General features: G+C 42.6%; 2 protein-coding genes across 2 annotated transcripts in view; both read right to left on the reverse strand.

Annotated features, from left to right (window-relative positions):
• The window catches only part of HSD17B12 (hydroxysteroid 17-beta dehydrogenase 12), a 98,669-nt gene extending 95,587 nt beyond the window's left edge, over positions 1–3,082 (reverse strand). Inside the window, exon 1 of the mRNA XM_088451812.1 lies at positions 2,796–3,082. Coding sequence (XP_088307938.1) covers positions 2,796–2,973 — 178 coding nt within the window. The 5' untranslated portion in view covers positions 2,974–3,082. The remainder of the gene's footprint in view (positions 1–2,795) is intronic.
• Positions 3,083–8,968: 5,886 nt separating this feature from the next.
• LOC148539167 (uncharacterized) overlaps positions 8,969–25,106 on the reverse strand; it is a 175,419-nt gene continuing 159,281 nt past the window's right edge. Inside the window, exons 4-5 of the mRNA XM_088451822.1 lie at positions 20,904–21,009; positions 8,969–12,727 (exon numbers count right to left, since the gene is read on the reverse strand). Coding sequence (XP_088307948.1) covers positions 20,919–21,009 — 91 coding nt within the window. The 3' untranslated portion in view covers positions 8,969–12,727; positions 20,904–20,918. The remainder of the gene's footprint in view (positions 12,728–20,903; positions 21,010–25,106) is intronic.

The raw sequence follows: 25,106 nt of genomic DNA on the forward strand, positions 1-25,106 counted from the left end.
CACTCCTCAGTCTGTCTCTCTCTCCTCCCACACAGTCCTCAGTCTGTCTCTCCCTCTCTCCTCCCACACAGTCCTCAGTCTGTCTCTCCCTCTCTCCTCCCACACAGTCCTCAGTCTGTCTCTCCCTCTCTCCTCCCACACAGTCCTCAGCCTGTCCCTCTCTCCTCCCACACACTCCTCAGCCTGTCCCTCTCTCCTCCCACACACTCCTCAGTCTGTCTCTCCCTCTCTCCTCCCACACACTCCTCAGTCTGTCTCTCCCTCTCTCCTCCCACAAACTCTACAGTTGTCTCTCTCTCTCCTTCCACACACTCCAGTCTGTCCCTCTCTCTCCTCCCACACAGTCCTTAGTCTGTCTCTCCCTCTCTCCTCCCACACACTCCTCGGTCTGTCTCTCCCTCTCTCCCACACACTCCTCGGTCTGTTTCTCCCTCTCTCCTCAGTCTGTCTCTCCCTCTCTCCTCCCACACACTCCTCAGTCTGTCTCTCCCTCTCTCCTCCCACACACTCCTCAGTCTGTCTCTCTCTCCTCCCACACACTCCTCAGTCTGTCTCTCTCTCCTCCCACACACTCTACAGTCTGTCTCCTCCCACACACTCCCTAGTCTGTCCCCTCTCCTCCCACACACTCCTCAGTCTGTCTCTCTCTCCTCCCACACACTCATCAGTCTGTCTCTCTCTCCTCCCACACACACTCATCAGTCTGTCTCTCTCCTCCCACACTCCAGTCTGTCTCTCTCCTCCCACACACTCCTCAGTCTGTCTCTCTCTCTCCTCCCACACACTCCTCGGTCTGTCTCTCCCTCTCTCCTCCCACACACTCCTCAGTCTGTCTCTCTCTCTCCTCCCACACACTCCTCGGTCTGTCTCTCTCTCTCTCTCCTCCCACACACTCCTCGGTCTGTTTCTCCCTCTCTCCTCCCACACACTCCTCGGTCTGTCTCTCCCTCTCTCCTCCCACACACTCCTCGGTCTGTCTCTCCCTCTCTCCTCCCACACACTCCGCAGTCTGTCCCTCTCTCCTCCCACACACTCCAGTCTGTCTCTCTCCTCCCACACACGCCCCAGTCTGTCCCTCTCTCCTCCCACACACTCCAGTCTGTCTCTCTCTCCTCCCACACACGCCTCAGTCTGTCTCTCTCCTCCCACACATGCCTCAGTCTGTCTCTCTCCTCCCACACACGCCTCAGTCTGTCTCTCCTTCCTCCCACACACTCCACAGTCTGTCTCTCCTTCCTCCCACACACTCCACAGTCTGTCTCTCCTTCCTCCCACACACTCCTCAGTCTGTCTCTCCCTCTCTCCTCCCACACACTCCTCAGTCTGTCTCTCCCTCTCTCCTCCCACACACTCCTCGGTCTGTCTCCCTCTCTCCTCCCACACTCTACAGTCTGTCCCTCTCTCCTCCCACACTCTACATTCTGTCCCTCTCTCCTCCCACACTCTACATTCTGTCCCTCTCTCCTCCCACACACGCCTCAGTCTCTCTCTCTCTCTCCTCCCACACACTCCTCAGTCTGTCTCTCTCTCTCCTCCCACACACTCCTCGGTCTGTCTCTCCCTCTCTCCTCCCACACACTCCTCGGTCTGTCTCCCTCACTCCTCCCACACACTCCTCAGTCTGTCTCTCTCTCTCCTCCCACACACTCTACAGTCTGTCTCTCTCCTCCCACACACTCTACAGTCTGTCTCTCCTTCCTCCCACACACTCTACAGTCTGTCTCTCTCCTCCCACACACTCTACAGTCTGTCTCTCTCCTCCCACACACTCCTCAGTCTGTCTGTCTCTCTCTCTCCTCCCACACACTCTACAGTCTGTCTCTCTCCTCCCACACACTCTACAGTCTGTCTCTCTCCTCCCACACACTCTACAGTCTGTCTCTCTCCTCCCACACACTCCTCGGTCTGTCTCTCCCTCTCTCCTCCCACACACTCCTCGGTCTGTCTCCCTCACTCCTCCCACACACTCCTCAGTCTGTCTCTCTCTCTCCTCCCACACACTCTACAGTCTGTCTCTCTCCTCCCACACACTCTACAGTCTGTCTCTCCTTCCTCCCACACACTCTACAGTCTGTCTCTCTCCTCCCACACACTCTACAGTCTGTCTCTCTCCTCCCACACACTCCTCAGTCTGTCTGTCTCTCTCTCTCCTCCCACACACTCTACAGTCTGTCTCTCTCCTCCCACACACTCTACAGTCTGTCTCTCTCCTCCCACACACTCTACAGTCTGTCTCTCTCCTCCCACACACTCCTCAGTCTCTCTCTCTCTCTCTCCTCCCACACACTCCTTAGTCTGTCTCCCTCTCTCCTCCCACACACTCCTCAGTCTGTCTCTCCCTCTCTCCTCCCACACACTCCTCAGTCTGTCTCTCCCTCTCTCCTCCCACACACTCTACAGTTGTCTCTCTCTCTCTCCTTCCACACACTCCAGTCTGTCTCTCCCTCTCTCCTCCCACACACTCCTCAGTCTGTCTCTCTCTCCTCCCACACACTCCTCAGTCTGTCTCTCTCTCCTCCCACACACTCTACAGTCTGTCTCCTCCCACACACTCCTCAGTCTGTCTCTCTCTCTCTACTCCCACACACTCCCTAGTCTGTCTCGCTCTCTCCTCCCACACACTCCTTAGTCTGTCTCTCTCTCCTCCCACACACTCCTCAGTCTGTCTCTCTCCCCACTGGCTCCATGCTGCATACCCAGCTACCTCCTCCCCCTAAAGAGTGCCCTCCCAATGCCATAGCTCCATGTGCCTGTGTCCCCTCATCACGCCGCACCGACCCCGGGGAGAGACTCACCTGCCCATTTCCCGGTCCTCGGACCCACCTGCGCTCCACTCCCCAGCACCCAGACCCGGAGACCACACACCAGGCGCCACGAGGCCCTCACACCCCACCAGGAGGCCGCTAGCACACCTAGGTACCAGAAGAGGCCGGCGCAGGGCACGGGGATACCCGCCAGCGGAGCTGCAGCCATGTCCCGTAACTACCAGCACAGAGCGGGACCCGGAAGAGCAGCCGCACAGTCACCGTGTGTGAGAGGCTCCTGTCACCTTGAGGCCGCGCCTACAACACGCCGCCCCATAGGCCGCGCCTCACGTCACTCTACCCTCACCACCTCCTCCCTCTCCTAACGGTCGGGAATTATCACATCCTCATTGGTTCACTGCGGCATCAATCATGTAGCTTTGCGTCTAACTTGCAGTTTCCACAGTCTGATTGGATGACTGTTTCCACGGCGACCTGCCTTCATTACCCTGGTAACACTCCTTACAAGCTCTGCTCGCCTGATAGATTCCTGTTGGACGATATGGTCTCGTCGTCTAGCAACAGCACCTCCCCCGCCCCCGCAGCTCATTCACAAAAGGGTCTGGGGAAGCTGCGATACGATTGGCTGAGATGCTTCTGTTACTATGCCTGGCCTGTACGGTGATTGGTGGATCGGATGGCACCAGGTTCTTCTAGCTGTCCAGGGGAGGGGGAGGGGGCAGCTAAGACTGAGGAGGACTCTGCTGCATAAGATTATTATTGTCCCTGTGTTTCCAGCAGGATCAGTCCCAACTTCCAGAGGATTTTGTTTTTCCTGTCTGTATCCTTACTTTGCACTGAAAATATCACAAATATAATGTCCCCACTCCTGCACATGTGCTGTGATACTTATTATGCAGGTAATTATAAGTTACTTGAACTTCTTAGAGAAGAGGTGTTGTTTAAAATGGGCTTGGGTATATGGGATTCCGGGGTTCGTGATGCCCGCTGTCAGAATACCAACCCAATACCAATACCAACCCCCCCCCCCACAGCGCAACAGAATATCCTGGAGCTATATAGGTAACTGTCAATAAATAAATTAAGTAAATGTATGTTTTGTACTGCAAGTTTATTATTTTTTTCATACTTTCTACCTGGAATAGTGGTATCATGTAGTACCGTCATTATGTAGCGACTACCGCCATTACTCATACCCCTTTCACATCGTAATGCCCGGTCACACCCGGGATTTTGTTCACAGGTGCGACCCGGCTGAGACCCCTTTCAGACTGGCGGCCCAACCCGGGTCGATGACGTCACTGCCATCAAAAGCTAAGATCATATCCAAGCGTCGGCTCATCCTATGCTGTGAATGGGACCTGTGTCGCATTGACCCTGGTTACCCGTTCACACTGCATCGCGAGCCAGGTTGATCCCTTGTTCAACCCTTCTCATTACCAGGGATGAAATACCGGCTTGACCCGGGTTGTCAACCTGGCCTTTTCACACTGCACAGTAACCCAGGTTATAGGTGCAAGTGTGAAAGGGCTATCACTGTGTTCCTACTCTCTGAAATGTCCCTGATGTCTGCGTTACCTTGTGGGAACCGTAGGCAAGCTGGCCACACATCTAAAGATTATCTGTCCAACCATCCAACTAGTTGATTGGTTGGAATGAAAATCTGGTAAGGTATGAAAGCAAATGACAATCAGCAATTTGCTCCCAAACGCTGGAAAATGGACAAAAACTGTTGTTTGAACAAATTGTTTAGATCAAACATTTAACAAACTTGTCTGAACGACCATTTTCATCTGTTTTCTGGCATTTAGGAGCAAATTGCTGATCATCATTTACTCCCATACCTTACCAGATTTTCATTCCAACCAATCAACTAGTTGGACAGATAATCTTTAGATATGTGGCCAGCTTCATACCTCCCAATATGACCCATTCTAGGAGGGACAAAATGCTCTGTTCCTGGACTTTCCTGTTAATTTATAATTGCCATCACCTGTGTTGAACTTGTTAATTGATAAGAAGGATGTTTCTACACAGGTGATGGCAATCGTACATTAAAGGTGGCCACACATCTAAAGGCCCCCATACATCAGAGATTGATTGCAGCAATCGTGCAATTTGCAATCGATTGTGTTTAAAAACTTTCCCTTTTTCAATCGATTGCAGAATTGCTAAAATCGATTGAAAAAGGGAAAGATTTTTATACACAATCGATTGCAAATTGCATGATTGCTGCAATCAATCTCTGATGTATGGGGGCCTTAATGCTGGGCATACACTCTACAATTATCTGTCAGATATCTGTCCAATCTGGCTGGTTGGAATGAAAACCTGGTAATGTGTGGGTACAAATGACAATCAACTATTTGCTCACAAACACTGGAAAACAAGATAAAAATGGTCGCTCAGACAAACTGGTTAAATCAAATGAATTTAACCAATTTGAACAATTTGTTTTTGTCTGTTTTCCAGTGTTTAAGACCATATGGTCTATTGTCATTTGCTCCAATACATTACCAGGTTTTCATTCCCGCCAGCCAGATTGGACAGATATCTGACAGATAATTGTATAGTGTATGCCCAGTATTAAGATTATCTGTCCAACCAGCCAACTAGTTGATTGGTTGGAATGACAATCTGGTGTTATGAAAGCAAATGACAATCACTAATTGGCTCCCAAACGCCGGGAAATGGACAAAAACTGTTGTTTGAGCAAATTGTTCAGATCAAACATTTAACAAACTTGTCTGAACGACCATTTTCATCTGTTCTCTGGCATTTAGGAGCAAATTGCTGATCATCATTTACTCCCATACGTTACTAGAGTTTCATTCCAACCAGTCAACTAGTTGGCTGATTGGAAAGAAAATCTTTAGCTGTGTGGCCAGCTTAAGTCCAGGAACAGAGCATTTTGTCGCTCCTGGAATGGGTCATGTTGGGAGATATGTAATAGCATTGAGATATATTGGCACAAATTAGGTCAGGTTCTCATAATAACAAACAAAACAAATTAATTAACTGCAATTAAGTAGACGCCCCACAAATTCAAATCCTAAAGCATGTGCACTACCGTCAAGGCCAGATTAACAATGGGGTGGATGGGACTACAGCTTCAGGCCTCCACATGAAAATAAACCCATCATCATTACAGCACCATGATGACCAGATGTCCAGTTGGCCATGAATCGGTTGTAAAAAATTAATTTTCTATTTGTCTCATGTTAAAGTACTTATTCTTTTCCCAGTCTATTCGTGGCACTGGAAATATTTTTATTTAAAGAGACATATCCACTTTTCTGCGCAGAGTGACGTGGAGTAAGTACAATGAGAAGTCAAGTAGATTTCTAGCCCATATCAAGTCACAGAGTATCTTTATACTCATAATTACAGAATCATTTACAGATGGGAGGTCACATGTACATTACAATACAGACATTTCATTGGATGATGTAGAGAAAAGGGCAGGGATAATATATGATAAACAATGGAACGGGTTGGTTTATTAAAGAATACGTAAGCCATAAAGATGATGCAATATGTATACTTTTATGTATGTAGCAAGAAATTGGGTCTAATAGTGTAAGGGAAGCAGAGGGTGTACACATCCGCTTGGCACAGGCCACACCCACCCACCACTTGTAACTCCTCCTTCGCCTCTCACAATAGGTCCTTGGTCATCTTCAGCCCCAGGTCCATGTGGCCCTTAATCTGGCCCTGCTACCAGTGCCAGTCACACTGCATATTTCACCTACTGATCTTTGTACCCTGTTTTGTAGCTATTGTCAAACTGAAATAGTCCCTATTGTATAAAATGCTTGATATTTTTGATGAGTCGTATACACCAGAGGTTCCTAAACTCCGCCATTACAGTCCACGTTTTAAGGATATCCATGCTTGGACTCAAGCATTGGACTGTATTGGCAGCGTTTGGGAACCTGTGGTATACACAGATGTCACATAGGTAGGGTTTAGCTCTCTGAAGTTTTGTTCTGGTTACTGACTATGAGAGCGGGACTGACTGACTGATCATTGTAGGAGAAGGGCACACAAAACTAAGCAGAACATTTTCAACACCTAACCCAGACATGAACTTGGGTGGGGTTTTCTTTACCAAGTTACCTCCTCCCATGCTCGAGTCAGGGGGCCACATAGAAACCAGCGAGTGCAATATAATGCAAGTTGAGTACAGTGTTTAGTAGTAAAATGGGCACAAAGTTAGCACACTGTGATTTGTCCTTGTCTTGCTTCAGATAAGAGTCTCATGATACACTTTCAAGACACCTAAATATTTTAATGGATAGGACACAGATGGCAACCATGTGCCCACTTTTATTACTTACTCTACTTACTTTCTTACTCAATCCATAAGAGTTTTGTGTTATAAGGTCTGACTCTGGGCCAAACGCCATACCTGTGGGCGCAGCTTGATTGCGATCTTATGCTAATGCGAGTGTCGGTTCCCCCGTCTTCATTTACTGTAGATGGCTGGCCCGCCCACTGTTTATCCGTCTGCAGTCGTCATCATTAGTATTGGCACTTACAATCACCCCAAGCTGGGTGCATAATATCCATTGTAAACGGGTGTCCCATCTGCGTCCACGCAATGCTAAAGGGCACGGAAGTTAGCTTACATGTCTACGACACTCCCGCGAGACAGATCTGTCATGTACAGTTGCCCAGAAACGCTTATTATATGGAAAGAGAGATCTGACAACAGATGGCTGTATGCACTTTCAGTCTCCATCTGTGTGCGTATGCAAGGTTCTCAGCATGCAGAGTATGTGGTTGCTCTCTACGGCGCATGCACAGTTTGCAGATACGCACAAGATCTGTCCGCATTTAGACTTATATTCAACTAAGAACATGGCCCATTATGAGGAAAGTGTGACATTGTGTTTGCTGTGATATTCCTAGAAACTTCAACTGGGAATTATCGTTAAAAAAAAAAATACTGCAGCAAATACTGTACATATCTTCTTGCTTTAAAACCACCTGCATCTGCTTGTATCCTGTGACTACCAGTTAAGAGCAAAATGCAAAACCCTTCTACAAGTTCTGCCATTTGGCCATGCCCACTACCAAGTGCATTACTGGTCCATAGTAAGTAGTCAGTGAGAATATTAGACATTACCAACTAGGAGATGCTGCCGTAACCGGACCACACATAACCATAAGCAGTTCCAGGTGCCAATGTAGGAGCTTGGGGGAACTGGGAGGAGTGAGCAACAGGCGGTTACTGACGGTGAAAGGGAATCTCTACATCTCAGGAGTGGCAGAGTAAGCCCACTAGGGTTGCTCAGGAATAGAGTAACCTGCCTGCAATCTGTACCTGCCAGCAGTGGAAGGCCATTGGTCGCAGTGCTGTTAATCCCTTCACACTACTTCCTAACACTTCTGGATTTGGAAAGATTCACCTGTTGTCATCAGGTGCACAGCTAACCCTCCCCTCCATCACAGATCATCATTATATAACACAAAAAAGGAGGTGCAGCTCTAACCCCATCAATATAAACTGCATCATATGGCCCCATAGCAGAATTTGGGACAAGGGCCCAGTGATGCAGTTTGTTCTCTTGTGGCTCCTGCTCTACGAAGCATGTGCATGAGTCAGTGCATGTGCAGCAATGTCCTGGTTCAGTTTCACAACTTTTGCTTTGCCCTCATAGTAAGTGCAGACATTTGCGGAAATACCGACATTGCTGTAAGTGCAGCAGCTATGGGAGCCCCTCTCACTTCCAGTTCCCCCGTCTTAGCTCCATCCACAACAGTGATTATTCCACCACTGCTGGGGGCCAGTGTCAGCGTATGGGCTCTCTCCAATGGATGGATATATTGGTTTTAGAATTGAGGATCCATTTCAATATATATTTTTTTATATATATATCTACATTTTGAATCAGCGTGCCCTGTGCAATATACTTGTGATCTTCCCAAATAGATATAGAGGTTGTGCATCACCAGCATAAGGAGAACATAATATCAGTAGAGATGTTTTTTATTACCCCTCTACACATCAATTATTTATGCCCCCCCCCCCCTTTTTCTGTATAACTTTTTTGATGCATTTTTTTTTTGTGTGCAAAGTAATTTAAACAGATTTAAAACAAATGTCATGTGTTTATAAAATACTTTTCCAGAAACTAAGAAGAAAAAAAGACAAAAACGGACCATAAAGAAAATACAATGAGACTGTGGTATTGATTTTATTTTATTCATCTTGTACTCTGTTTGTTTTATTAAGAAGAAAAAAAAAAAATCAATGAAGTGGGGAAAGACGCACCTGTGTGCAGTCATGGTGACTGATGCACTGGAAATCTAAACTCTTTTACGTTCCAGAACTTGTTGCACCCTAACCATGTTTGGTTCCTGACGAGTTTTCCAGGGGTCATAACGAGTGCGTATGACCATATTTGAAATTGTTGCCTTCCTGAATTTCTCAGCCACCCAATATAACAAGAGAAGAGGCCCAACTGGCGACTGTTTCTTATGCCAAAGAAATAGTTACAGTTTCTACCTTTACATGCCATGATGCTAGTGATTTAAAAATAGTGGCTACCCTCATAGATCATTAATAAAGGTTTTTTTTGTGTTATTAAAGCAAACATATTATCATTCAAAGGGATGTGTGGAAAAGAATGGAACTTCCAATTGTGGCACTTCTGTGACATTAATTGCCCAAAAGAATCAGTTGACAATGAGGGTGGAGGGAGAGTAACGATCCTTCCTAATAACTCGGTGCCATTAAATGTCCAGATAAGGAAATAATTTATGTTATAGATCTTGACAGAACTGCTGATTTAAGCAAAATAGAATACAAAATACTACTATGTATCTCTCCATATCTCACTTTTAGCTGATAAATGTGGTTATTTTGTTAACAAACAATCTCAAAGTCCAGGAGATAATTAATCTTGTCACCACGCATTCTTTTGATCTTTAGTATCACTGGAAATGGTCTACGTCGTCTTCTATGTCAAATTATAAAATTACTTGTAACATCTGATTTCCTTCTATGTAATGAATTTCTTTAGAAATGTAGTGTTACATTGACCTTTAGGTGGAAGATTTTACAATTACTTCACCACAGCCCTGCCTTTATCTTCACTTTGTTACAGTAAACATTATATTGCTGGAAATAATGCACCTGCACCCTGGAATAGTGCAATGTAGTATGGTAAAGGGATGTATGTGTATGTGAGAGGTGGGCTGCCATAGACATTGGAGCCTACCCCAAATTGGGCTCTGCTTGGTGTGGACAATGTATCATTATAATAAAATATAATAAAATAAAGGACAAGAACCAGTAATATTACAACAAATTTTAAAAAAGAAAACTGTTAAAATATGTTTTTCATTAAATATGAAATCATGTTTTGTATACAGTTGTCATTTTTTTTGTATTTGTCATATGAACATAATAGTTACTAATCATTCTAGGTTTTAAAGATTTGTCCCTGGAAAATGGTCTATGAAAATATACCTATATTTCAAATTGACCAACTGTAGAATAAAATTCCCCCATTTCTGTATATTAACATTGTTCTGCCCGTTTGCCATTTTGACCCATTTTCCAGTTTTACAGATCTTTAAAATTAGCAACAAAAACAAATGATACAAAAAAATTCTTAAGAGCAGAACTCATCAATCAGTGATACACCAAGTCTGCCCCAAGTGTATTGCTACTGATGAGACCAAAGGGTACAGTTTACTAAACCGTGGTATTACCCTTCATAGCCAGAATTTACTATCCATAAGTTTGGATGGTTATTCTCAAACTGTAGGATATAGCTGGAAGTTTGCAAATGGCTAAATTCAAGGTGGTTTGGTCAAAACCGCCATATCAATCAAGAATCGCAGTAGATTTATTATGAGGGCAATTATTATCTATTAGTTAAGGAAGAAAATAAGATTAATTCTCTTATGGGGCAGTATTATTTTATATTTATTATCATTAAATCTTGTTTTATTTTATGAAGAGAGCAATATTATTTATATTGAAAATGGCCAATATTAATTAATTGTTCATTAGTGTAAACATAATATTTATAACGGGCCACATTTATTATTCTATGATGTGGACACCATTTCTAGAGCATAAAAAAATAATTGTTGCCCTCATCATAAAACTTTTTACACCAATTAATACTTACCCTTTAACAGAAATACTATGTCTAATTTAATAAAATGAACATTTGTTGTCCCTAATATATTAATATATTTTTTGCAGAATTTTAGTTAAGAATTCCATGAGCTTTATGAGTTAATACAAAAAAAATAGGTGCTGCAAAACAAAATGGCAGTTCCGAAAAGTATTTTTAAAGCACAAAGGCAAAAACTTGGCTGGGGTGAGGGTATTATTGTACATGGCTTTGCTGTACAGTATTTGTTTTCTTAATACATGTTTTAAGTTTTTGTAAAGTTATTCTGCTGATTTCCCATTCAATAATTAATGGTTTAATAAAAAAAAAACAGCATAACATTTCTTTTGTTTAGAATTAAAAAAAAATATAAAGTAAGGCAGGTATAAAGTCTGCAAAAAAGAGGTTTAAGTGTTGAAATATTTAGCAATTTTCTTGATAACTAACTTTACATTTTTGTAGTTTCTAATTGTAATATTAAAATAATAACATTTAAAAAAAAGATATATAATTATAATAACAGACACTGGCTTGCCTTATAAATAGTCAATTAATAGTCTAAAACTGTTTATTAAGAAAAAAAAGACGTAATACAAGCAAAGCACTTTGCACTTAATATTAATGCCACTTTAAATTTTGAGGTAAAAGCTCACTCTTTTTTTTTCAAATAGACCCTGTTATAGCTTCTCAGATGGTCACAAACAAGGAGTGAGTAATAGTCCTCCCTGAAACACTATAATTATTTAGAGTAAAACCACTCCCATAACATAGGAGAAAAAACTAAATATGTATATGCATATTACTTTCTTAAAATTATTTTAATTATTTTATATCAGAAAAATCAACTGTTGTACAATACTTCTAACAGCACAGTGAACCTCTAACTATGGAGACACTACAAAATAATAATTTACCAACTACATACAACGGAGGCTGTCATTTTATGTGCTGAACTGATATTCATGAGAAAGTAGCCAATCAATTCACTAGGAACCAGCGACATCACTGAGGCACAAGTATGGCTTCCATAATTTTGAAATGAAAAACTGGGTCATGACTTTGTTCAACCATAAATAGTCACCACTTATTTCCTTTTAGGTCTCAAGTATGATAGATAAATTATGAGTATCTTTTTGCATTGTCATGCATATTTGGATCAATCAAGAGTTCACAACATGGGAACCTAAGGATTACAAGTAACATATTTTAGTCTAATAATTAAGTTTCAGATTTTAGATGCCAGAATCCATGGGAGACTTTGACATGGGAAACAAAGTAAATTGGTAGACTGCATTCCCATAGTTGTGGGTTCAGCCCATAAAATGCCTGCCTCTGTGATGTGTAACCTATGGATCTGCTAACACACGCTTGCCTACTCTCAGCGAGATCTCAGACTGTCGAGAGTCCAGTCAGGAGAGTAGTCACGTTCTCAGAGACTGCTTCTTTCTTGTTAAGTGGCCTTGATGGCGCAAATTGTTTAATAGACCAGCAGGGCATGTGGGGTAGTGGTGTGCATCCCCTACACACTTGTCCTCTGGAGATCCCACATGGGGAGAACCACGATTAGGCAAACATGTTTTAATATGAATCGCAAATTGTTAGTGTTACGGTCTCGGTTATAACTAGTCTATTGCGAATTATGAATCCTTTTATACCCAGTTCTTGTAGGATAAATGTAAAAGACTGTTCCTTAATGGCACAACTAGTACAGATTACGGGGCCACAATTTCAGGCAAGTATGCATCTACGATTTTCAGTCATAGTTCGCACAAATCCTCATGATCGCCTTTAGTGATGTAACTTTTCGCAGACAACTGCATGATTCTGGAAAAATAGTTAAGATAAAAAATATATATTATAATATCAGGTGTATTTAACCTAAATCACTGTCCTTGAGAAAAGTACTGGTATTTTCCATTTTCTCAATCTTTTTTTTCCCCCTCTTCAGGCTGCTATAAATGATTTAAGATTATGTATTACCAAGGCAATAGCCCCATGGAACATCGATTTAATGTGCAGAGAGGCTATGAAACATCCATCTGAGCTTAGCCTACAGCAGGCCTGGCCAACCTGTGGCTCTCCAGCTGTTGTGAAACTACAGGTCCCAGCATGCCCTGCAACAGTTTTGGCATTCCCTAAGCAAAACTGTAGCAGGGCATGCTGGGACTTGTAGTTTCACAACAGCTGGAGAGCCACAGGTTGGCCAGGCCTGGCCTACACTGTGACAGATGCTCATGAAAGAGTACAGAGACAATTGTGTCCGCTTGGCTAGTTAGCAGCCTATTTAACATTATATTCCCCCATGGTGTGGGTTTAGTGAAGATTACAGAAGGCCTTTTTGTAGTGTATCACCTTTCCGTACAGGTCATTTTTTTGTCCCACTTACTTTCCAAATTGTCCCATTTTTGGGATTGCTGTAGAAATAGGTCTTATGCAGGCCATACATCCATGGCCCAGTTCCCTGTTCTACCAATGCCGATCTGATCTGCAATCAAAACCGACGATCCACTGACATCGAAGATCAGCAATCTGTCGGCTGATCAGGGAAATTCAACATGTTAAAAATCGCTGGCTCACTGATTCCAACCATTTTCCAGATTGTCATGTTGGATATCTCTATTCTCCCGGCGTTGGCAGAACGGGGACTTGCCACAGATAATCGCAGATATATGACCCCCATTACGGATTTCTGATCTTGCATTGGCAAAGACTGTTCTCAAGAGTGGAGGCACATTGCTTTTTGATAGGATCTTACAAATGTAACCACATACTAAGGCCATGTTCTACACTCAGTCCATCAGGAACCTTGTCACATTATCCCCCAACACATCCACTTCCATTACGTGCCAGCTGGGTAATTGTCACGTTCACCATGGAGAAATCCCCTTTGGAGGGAGTGAAAGCTGAGGTCCCGGGTTGAGGGAGGAATCAGAGGCGTGGGGCTTGTATATATGATCTCCTCATCCACGGATGTCAGACGTTGACGAGACCAGTCCAAAGGCGCTGAGTCTAACCAGCTGGGAGGTGTTCTCCAGTGACCCCACCAATCAGGATATGGGTTTGAGCTGCACCCAACTGGCAGGTCGCGGCCCTTTGGACTGGTGTCTGATACTGTGGGAATAGAGACAGATATAAATGGCCCAGGAGATATATACTTCTAAAAGAAGCACCTGTACTGCACATGGATACTTGTACTAGAATGCGATAGCACTAGGTGTCCCGTGAAGACAAGGAGAGAATCTGAGACTTTACACTGGAAAGGTACCATGACACAATACTACGTCACTAGACGCAATAAGTAGTACACCAGAAGGGGGTTTGTGATGCATTGCTGGGTCAAGATGAGCACAGATAACTGGTACACAAGAAGGGGTCCTTAATGTAATCCTGCATCGGAATCTGGTATTTGTAGCGCGCACAGGCAAGATGATAACACACTGTTGCACGGGGAGTTGGCATAGCTGGCACACAGGCTAGATGTTCTGGATGCACTGTTGCATAGGGAGTTGATATAACTGGCACACATGCTAGATGTTCTGGATGCACTGTTGCACAATAATCTGATACTGGTTTCACAAGGCATCACAGAGGAACCTGGAATGAGGTAACAGCAAGGATACACTCAGAAGCGGCAACGTTGCACAGGCAACTTCCTGCTGTCCGGAGGCCGGCTTTATACCCTGCAGTAGCAGATCATTGGTGGACAGTGTCAGCTGACCACCACCATGCTACCATTGGGTACAGGGTAGTCAGGTGAAGCAAACTGTCATGGCTGTGTCCATGACGGCGACCACAGTAACCAAGGCACAGCCCAGACAGTCTACATGGCTCTAAGAATAATACTCAGTGCGTTACCCTCCGCCACACCTGGCGTCTGACCACAAGAGTGACCAAGGGAAGCCGGCGCTGGGGTGAGTAACGGCCGATCCTAGGCCGCAACCTGACAGTACCTCCCCCTTTCAGGGCGGACTCTGGAAGCCCACAAGGCTTCTCGGGAAATCTATGAAAAGCTCATATGAGTTGAGGAGCATGAACGTCAGTTGCCTTAATCCACATCCATTCTTCCGGTCCATAATCTTTCCAATCAATAAGGTACTGAAGTCCAAGCGATGACGAGAATCCAGGATCTTCTCTACCTCAAACTCAACCTCCCGATGCATCTGAACTTGAGGAGCTTTAGGAAGAGACTGTTGAAATTGATTAAGTACCAACGGCCGTAATAAGGACAAATGAAAAGTGTTGGAAATCCTTAACTGAGGAGGAAGTTCCAATCTGTATACCACAGGGTTTATTACTTTAAGAATGCAGTAAGGTCCGATGAAACAAGGTGCTAATATCATATTTGGAACTCTCAAGCAAATGTTTTTAGAAGACAGCCATACCCTGTCCCCCACTTTCAAGAGGGGAATGGCAAGACGTTTCCTGTCTGCAAACTTCTTGTAGTTACAGGAGGTTTGCTTCAAGGAACAATGAACCTCCTTCCAGAGATCAGAAAATGAACTCACCAATTTGGTAACGACAGGAACTTCCACAGATGGTAGATCTTGGAAATCTGGTACTCGAGGGTGCTTACCATACACTGTGAAGAACGATGTAGAGTTCGAAGAGGCGTGATACCTGAAATTATGGGCAAATTCTGCCCAAGGTAACAAGTCGCCCCAATCATCCTGAGAGGAGGACACAAAAATCCTAATGAATGTTTCTAGCACTTGGTTCACCCTCTCAATCTTGCCACAAATTGTACTCCCCGGTCAGACACGATCTCTCTCGGTAAGTCATGGAGTCTGCAGATCTCTTGGATAAACACTTTAGCCAACTGTGGGGCTGAAGGAAGGCCAGTTAAAGGAATGAAGTGGGCCATTTTAGAAAAGCTATAGACCACGACCCAAATAGTATAGCCCTTGGAAGATGGTAACTCGGAAATAAAATCCAAAGAGACATGAGTCCAAGGAGTATTCGGCACAGGCAGTGGTCGTAGAGGGCCAGCAACTTTACTTTGACTGATTTTGTGCTGGGCACACATAGCACAGGACACAATGAATTTGTGGACATCCTTTCACATGGAAGGCCACCAGTAGGATCGTTGCAGGAATCTGAATGTTTTGAGGATTGCCCGAGTGACTGGCAAAGCATTGGCCCACGTTAGTAATTTTTCCCGAATTTGAGGATCTACGAAAATTTTGCCCGGAGGAGGGTGAATTTGTGTGGGAGCCAAAACAAGAGGATTCAGTATGGTCTGAGTCTTTGGCCGATCTTCCTCCAGAGCAGACAGAAACGATCGAGATAGTGCATCCGCTTTTTTATTTAGGACTCCAGTACGAAATTGTAATTTAAAGTTGAAATGTGCAAAGAAGAGAGCCCAACGAGCTTGTCTGGCATTTAGGCGATGAGCCGTCTGGAGATAAACAAGCTTCTTGTGATCGGTGATGATGGTGAATGGAAACTTTGCCCCTTCCAGCAGATGTCTCCACTCCTCCAGAGCCAGATGCATGGGCAATAATTCTCGGTCTCCAATTGTATAGCTCTTTTCCGCTGGAGAGAATTGTCTGGAAAAAATAACCGCAAGGATGATTCTTCTTGTCATCACCAGTTTGTGAGAGCACCGCTCCTACGCCTATAGAAGAAGCATCCACCTGGAGAATAAAGGGTTTTTCAAGATGTGGCTGATGTAATATTGTAGCTGTGGATAAGGCAGACTAGTTTTTGGAAGGCGGCGATGGCTGTGGGTGACCAACAGGAAGGATTAAAACCCTTCTTAGTGAGGGCTTTGATAGGCACTACCACTGTGGAGAAATCCAGGATGAACCATCTATAGTAGTTTGAGAAGCCTAAAAAGCATTGTATAGCCTTCAGAGAAGTTGGCTGAGGCCACTCTTGAATATCTTTCAATTTATCCGGATCCATCTTTAACGTGCTGCCAGAGATGATATGCCCCAGGAATGGCACCGAGGACTGCTCAAAAATGTGGAAATCTTCCCGTACAGGCTGTGCTCTCGAAGGCGAGAGAGAACTTCCTTGACATGAAGCCGGTGTGTCTGTAAGTTCTCAAAGAAAATCAATATATAGTCGAGGTATACCACCACGAACTTGTAAAGAACATCCCTGAAGACCTCGTTGATATACCCCTGAAAGGTTGCTGGAGCATTACACAAAGCAAATGGCATCACCAAATATTCGAAGAGCCCGTCACACATATTGAACGTGGTCTTCCATTCATCGACAGATTTTATGCAGATCAAATTGTATGCTCCCTGAAGGTCCAATTTGGTAAAGATGCGAGAACCCCATACTTTATCAAAAAGTTCTGAAATGAGGGGTAACGGGTACCGTTTTTTTATCATGATTGCATTAAGGACCCTGTAGTCAATGCATCGCCTGAGGCCTCCGTCTTTTTTTTCCACAAAGAAGAACCCTGCCCCAGCAGGTGAAGAAAATGGTCTAATAAATCCCTTGGAAAGGTTCTCCTTGATATATTCCATCATTGCCGTAGTTTCTGGCACAGAGAGATGGTAAAACCAACCCCTAGGAGGCACTTTCCCGGCATCAGATCAATGTTACAATCCCACAGGCGATGAGGAGGTAACTTCTCTGCCGACTGCTCAGTGAAGACATCTGCAAACTCCTTGTATGCAATGGGCAAGCGCGGATCAGGAAGCACTTCCTTTTGCTTGGACACCAGGGAGGATTGCATAGAGAGGGAATGAGTATCTACGGGGACATTTTGCGACAGACACTGGTGGAAACAATTTGGACCCCAGGCTAGAACCTGCATCGTAGACCAATCCAATGTAGGGTTGTTTCTATTGAGCCAGGGGAGTCCCAATACTACTATTTCATAAGAAGTTTTGTGGAGAGCGAAAAGCTCTAAAGTTTCCTGATGAAGACAGCCTACCTGAAGAGATACTGAATGGGTAATGAAGAAAATCGGATTACCCAAAATTATGTTGCCATCTACCCCAGTGAGATCCAACTTAGTTGTCAGGGAATTATACCTAAGGAAAGAGCCAAGGCTTCAGAAATAAAATTTCCCGCTGCCCCCGAATCTATTAAAGCCTTCAATTCCCTTGTTTTCTCCTTGTCAGAAAGCAAGACGGGTAAAAACTATCCATGACATGGGTAGGCTTAATTAACACCCCTAATTGGACGCTCCCAAAACCAGTTAGGGTTTTGTGTTTCCCGCAAGGAGAAAACAATTCTTTAGTACATGATCTGAGGCAGCACAGTAAAGGCAGAGTTTATTTTGGAACCGGAGGGTTTGTTCAGCAGAAGATAGGTGGGATCGGTTAACCTGCATTGGTTCTTCTCCGCTAGAACTGGCGGAAGGGAAAAAATGAGCTGCTTAGGATGGCAGATTCTGTAGAAGACCCCATCGGCCTCTGCTAGCAGTATGCTCCCGATGGCGTAAGTCTATCTTAATACAAAGAGATACTCCTTCTGCAAATGACTCAGGAAGATCACAGGAAGCCAATTCATCCTTCATATTCTCCGAGAGTCCATGGAGGAAAGCTGCTTTTAAAGCCTGCTCGTTCCACTTTACTGTAATTCTGAGGAAATAGTCTGGAACTGGACCACATATTGTCCAACAGTACGGGTCCCTTGACGAACTCGTAACAGGTCAGAAGACGAAGAAACTGTGCGACCAGGCTCATCGAAGATTCGCTTTTAAACAGAAATGAACAGGTCATAGTTAGAGTAGAGACTACCGGGTCGGCCCGTTCCCATAGAGAAGAAACCCAGTCCAACACTGTCCTGGACAGCAGAGAGATGACATATGCCACTTTAGATCTCGGGGTGGGAAAATTTTGCGGCAAGCATTCGAATTGTATCTCGCACTGGTTGATAAACCCACGACAAGGGTTTCCATCAAATCGTTCCAGAGATGCCAGTTGAAGACGGGACTTGGTATTTCCGGAGCCCAAAGGTGGAGCTGGGGGAATAGGTGGAGGCACCACTGCCATAGAAGGAAGGAGTGTAGCCTAGAGGCCTGTATAGTCATTAGTTGTCCTGAAAGTTCTTGCAAACACCGGCCCACCTGGTGTTGAGCCGCCTCCTGATTATCCATGTGAGTGGCAAGGTCTTGTAATGCACTTGCTGCCAGAGAACCAGTAGCTTCCATTGGGCCTGTGCAAACTGTCATGTTCACCGTAAAGAAATCCCCTTTGGAGGGAGCGAAAGCTGAGGTCCTGGATTGAGGGAAGAATCGGAAGAATGGGGCCTGTATATATAATCTCCTCATCCACGGACGTCAGACGTTGACGAGACCAGTCCAAAGGCGCGGACTTTAACCAGCTGGGAGGTGTTCTCCAGTGACCCCACCAATCGGGATATGGGTTTAAGCTGCACCCAACTAGCAGGTTGCGGCCCTTTGGACTGGTGTCTGATACCGTGGGAATAGAGACTGATATAAATGGCCCAGGAGATATATACTTCTAAAAGAAGCACCTGTACTGGAGGTGGATACTTGTACTGGAATGCGATAGCACTAGGTGTCCCGTGAAAACAAGGAGAGCATTTGAGACTTGTACACTGGAAAGGTACCTTGACACAATACTGCGTCACTAGACGCAATAAGTAGTACACCAGAATGGGGTTTGTGAAGCAATGCTGCGTCGAGATGAGCACAGATAACTGGTACACAAGAAGAGCTCCTTGACGCAATCCTGCGTCAGAATCTGGTATGTATAGTGCACGCAGGTAAGATGAAAACACACTGTTGCACAGGGAGTTCGTATAGCTGATACACAGGCTAGATGTTCTGGACGCACTGTTGAACAGGGAGTTAGTACAACTGGCACACAGGCTAGATGTTCTGGACGCACTGTTGCACAATAATCTGATACTGGTTTCACGAGGCATCACAGAGGAACCTGGAACGAGTTAACAGCAAGGATACACTCAGAAGCGACAGCGTTGCACAGGCAACTTCCTGCCGTCCGGAGGCCGGCTTTATACTCTGCAGTAGCAGATCATTGGTGGACAGCGTCAGCTGATCACCACCTTGCTACCATTGGGTACAGGGTAGTCGTGATGCAAACTGTCATGACTGCGTCCATGACGGCGACCGCAGTAACCAAGGCACAGCCCAGACAGTCTACATGGCTCTAAGAATAATACTCAGCACGTCGCCCTCCACCGCATCTGGTGTCTGACCACACGAGTGACCAGGGGAAGCCGGCGCTGGGGTGAGTAACGGCCGATCCTAGGCCGCAACCTGACAGTAATATTCCCCAATTTGGAAGAATAAAAAATGGCCAGATTTATCAAACAAATCTGCAGATGTGGGGTTAGCTTTTAACAAACCATTAGTTTTTTTATAACAACAATTGCTAGGCGTCCTTTGGAGTGCTTCGTGACGTCTACACAACTGAGCAGTAAGTTTAGAAAATAGCCCTCGGTGATCACAAATATCCTAGGTTGTTGCACAAAATGACGACTACCTTTCAGACAAATGTCTACAGATTGCAATCACAAGTATCAGTCTGTAGAAAGTGTGAAAGTGATTTTCCAAAACAAGAATGATCTATAATGGGCCTATTATGTAATGTAAACAAGGTCAACATACCTATAGGAATACACATAAACTAACAAAGCGTACACTACAATAAAAACCAAGTATATATATACATATATATATATACATACATACACATACTATGTCTATACATATAGCCACACACACCCAATGTCTATACATATATCAATATCTACATTTATATATAGATATATATACACATACATACATGCACACTATATCTATTCTATACAAATATTAGTATGTATATTGACATAGTCTTCGAATACCTGTGAGTCTCCAGCTTTTGTGGAACTACAGTAGAAGTCCCAGCAAGCCCTGCACATAACTGAAATAGTCCAGCAGTTAATGTATGGGATTCCTCTGTGCGGATGTCACGCTATTCGCTTTCTAAATTATGTTTTTTTGGCAAATAAATCCCAGAGAGAGCCTGTAGTTATGTAGAAGGAGCAGGGACTGCATCATTACCTGATACACTGTCTTTTATCTGCAGCACAAGACCAGGATCTTCTTCCACTTATGCGGATAAATCTCACAGACACTTGTTACATTGTAACCCCTCTTCAGCCAGCTCCTAAACAGGGACAATAGAAAGATATAAAGAGATGACAGACCTGCAACAAAGTAACAATCCTGCCTATTGTCATGGCTGTAGCCTTTCCCCTACCTAGTACCAGGGATGATCATACAGAGAGGCGAGCCACCCCAATGAGAGGAGAAGGAGGAGGAGATATTTACTGCAGCCAGTGCTATATCCCATCGTCCCTGGCGCCTCCAAATCCCAGCATGCAAATGGTGTAGCAGAGCTTTAACCCCATCATTCCCATGTACCTCTTACATAAACAGCACACTATCCTTGTAGAAAATAAATGTCACATTTAGATACATGTTTCTCTTCACGGTAAAAATATATCGATTTTTTTGTATTAATTCCAGATACCACAGGTTTGTCAAATAACATTTATTTATCTGAGAGTGGGAGAGATTTATCCAATTTAAGAGAGAGATAAAGTGAAGAGAGATAAAGAACCAACCAATCAGATTCTAACTGTTATTTTTCAAACACAGCCTGTAACATGACACTTAGAAGCTGATTGGTTAGTATAGTACTTTATCTCTAACCACAAATTGCACAATTTTCCCCCCAATATATTAAATCCATATACAAATCATTCCAGACATCTATCTAACTGCCATTATATTACATCAGTCACACTTTGCATATGGGCTGTTAGTAGTAAAACAATCAATGTATACAGGTAGCCATCCTGAATTGCCTAGGGATATTATATAACTTAAAAGAACGTAGATCAGTGGTTCCCAAACTTTTTCTGAATCACGGCGCCCTCGAGTATCATCACTTTTTTCACGACACCCCTAGGCCAAACTTTTCTCATTGAGAAATTCTGAAAAATTTTTTAATAAAATGTGCTTACGTGTCATCCTTAGGTTCAGGTATGTGGTCATGGGCAGGGTTGTCATTCTGTTTGTCCACACATTTTATAATTGGCAGCCACCAACTCTGGTTTATAAATAATTTGATTGGTCCTGGACCACCAACCTGTGGCACCCATGCAATTGTCCCATGGCTCCCCAGGTTGCCATGGCACACAGTTTGGGAACCACTGGTGTAGACTAAAGAAATGATCGTCAGGTGACTACGTGATATAAAAATGTATGACCATCCTGTGTCTAAATGTGTATAAACTGTTTATCCTCATGGCACCGTAATCTGACAGTATATCATTTAAGCAAAAAAGTTATAAAAATCCCCCACTACTACATGGAATAACCCTAAATAACCTACAATAAGTACATATATGTTTTATTATAGAAACACATGCCTAAATGTACAAGGTCAGATTCCCAATCCCCAGAGATAAAAACATACACCCAGCCTACAGGTTGTGATTGGAAAGTCTTTTTACTAAGCCATATATATATATATATATATATATTTCTTTATTTCTTAAGTCTTCATATAAGGTTTATTTATAATTAAATAGTATCATTAAAATATCAGGAATACCTCTATGTCACAAACCTAGCTACTCCTGCTAGGCCCACTGGCACTTATTCACTCAGACTAGCTTCCCTGCAAGACGTTTATGCCTCATTCATTAAAAAAAATATTTTTCCCCTTCAGTTTGCACAAAATCCTTCAATGGAAATAGGCAGCAGATTTGACCCATCCATTTGGAAGTAACCTTACTATGTATAAACACAAGAAACCCAAGGTAGACTAAGACATTTATTACAATCCCATATTAAATGCAATATGATACAACCAATATTATGTTTGTTGTATTGTCACAAATACAGTGTATATGCCTTGTGAGTATCAAAACAGATTAATTCCAAGGGCAACTGTATTAAAGTATTTTTTTTCTCAGCACAACAAGGTGCAAGGAAATATACATACATTTATTGATTAAAATATAAACAGTTTTGTTTTCAATCAATGTTGACAAAAATCACCAATTTTTAAAACTTCAACAAGAACCAGATACACAAATGTTTTTTCCAACCATATGCACACATATTTATATATATATATATATATATATATATATATATATATTTATTTACAAATTTCAGCCTTTAACTGCATTAAATGTACATGTTTTTATCCGTTGATACTTATCTATCAAATCATATAATTTCTAATTGTTTTAAAATATAGAGGACTAGGCAAGCATCATTTAGCTTATGTATTTAGTTCCATCGCAAAGGACGAGTCAATTGTACATAGTGAGTGCGTCTCTGGGTCTAAAAATAGACGTATAAAATGTTTGGGAATTCCAAGTGATGGATTTTGATTTTAAGAATTAATTACTCTCATAAGGCCGTGGTTACAAGTGCAAAAGTTTATTTCTATGTAAAGGTTTATCGTCCTAAAATATGGCATAGCCATTAAAAGAAAAACTATACAATTTACATTTTTATCTTTCTATACAACGAACATTTATTTTTTAAAGGAGGCCTATTATTTTAATAACCAGTTTAGGGATGCAAAATCAAAGGGGGAAAAAAAAAACACTACAGTTTCTATATTTGAAAATAAAATCTGTGAGGGTTTTGTTGAAAAAGAGCCCCAAAATGGAAAAAGTTTAATATCAAACTGCAAAAATCTACATTCATATGTACATAGATTTTGTGTCTGTATTGAAAAAGTTCCCAGGCAGAATATAGCAATATGTTTTCTATACATAAATCCATTAAAAACACATATAGCATTCTCCAGGAAACAAAGCAATATTTATCTACAATCGGGTCACACATGGGAGATTTCAAAGAGCACATATCAGAATTTTTTTACCTAATTACCTCATCCTTAGTAATTTGTGATCAGCCCCCCAGTGCTAAGAGCAAACTATCCCCCATGTTAAACCCACTACATACATCTGAAACATGTTCCACCCCAAAACAGACAACAACAAATGAATGCATCAGCAGCCAACATAAAAGTCAAGGTCTTTATTATTCATTTATTGACAGACCAGTTGGAAGCATTCATCTGAAGAGAATTAACAAGAAGACACAGGCCTAAAAAAATTATTTGAACCACGCCAAAAATAAGTAACAAAAAGTAATATTTTATTATTGGATTGAATTCAGAGGGTTAAAACACGAAGTCATACAATATTAGGCCAAAGCACATTGCTTCTATATTTTCTTTCAAAGTGCTATGCATAACAATCTTTAAATAGGGCTCAGTCATATTTGGTCTCTTTATTAACATCAGATTAAATTTTTCAAAAAGACTCAACTTCCAAAACAACAACAACAACAGAATATCTGATCTTCTATCAGACGTTAGATTTAATAAGACAGTATGAATGCATAGTGATAAAAATATTTTCCCTATATACTTATGTATATATTGTACTGCAAAAAAATATATTTAATTAATATTTAAATAATAATAATATGTATATATCTATCTATCTATATCTATATATATATATTTGTAGTAAAAACTTTTCCAGCTTCTTCCGTCAATTACAATAGCTAGACAGGACACTGGTATTGCCTATGACGTATTTTTAGAAAGTAGTTTGCTTATGCAAACAGCAGGTCAATTTTTCCTAGTAATTTATGGTTTAAAATACATATTTTATTTATAGACATGAGTAGTTTATAGGGGATTTCCTTTAAAAAAAACCCAGATGATATTTACTTTTACAAAGTTATATCACTAATACATGAGCAAGACAAAAGCACTGGCAGCATTATAAAATAAAAAGAGATAATTAGATTAGGAAAACAACCAAACATTTACTCATACGGATTATTTTTATTTCCTTTTCCTTAACTAATTTTTTCTTTTTTTTTTTACTTTCTCAAATATTGTCATAGAAAACTCATAGTCCATAGCAAAATAATAATTATTATTTTTTACATATTGTGGTATAACAAAAATTTGTAAAATGCCTTAAAATACAATTTTTACATGTTAAAGGAACTAGTAATGACCAGCCAGGGGAGATCAGTTTCACCTTACTCCCATTATAATGTAATGGAGTTATAAAGGAACAGAAATACAATGTTTCATGGATCCCAGCAGCATCTATGGGGTTAACACCAGGTGCCAATCCTTTCTGGCCTTAACCCCTTTGACGCCTCTTTATGGCCTGCAAGTAATGGGTTAAAAACTTAATCAGCAGTTTA

This window comes from Taudactylus pleione, unplaced genomic scaffold (genome assembly GCF_031769625.1).
Source record: "Taudactylus pleione unplaced genomic scaffold, aTauple2 ptg000027l, whole genome shotgun sequence".
Lineage (NCBI taxonomy): Eukaryota > Metazoa > Chordata > Amphibia > Anura > Myobatrachidae > Taudactylus > Taudactylus pleione.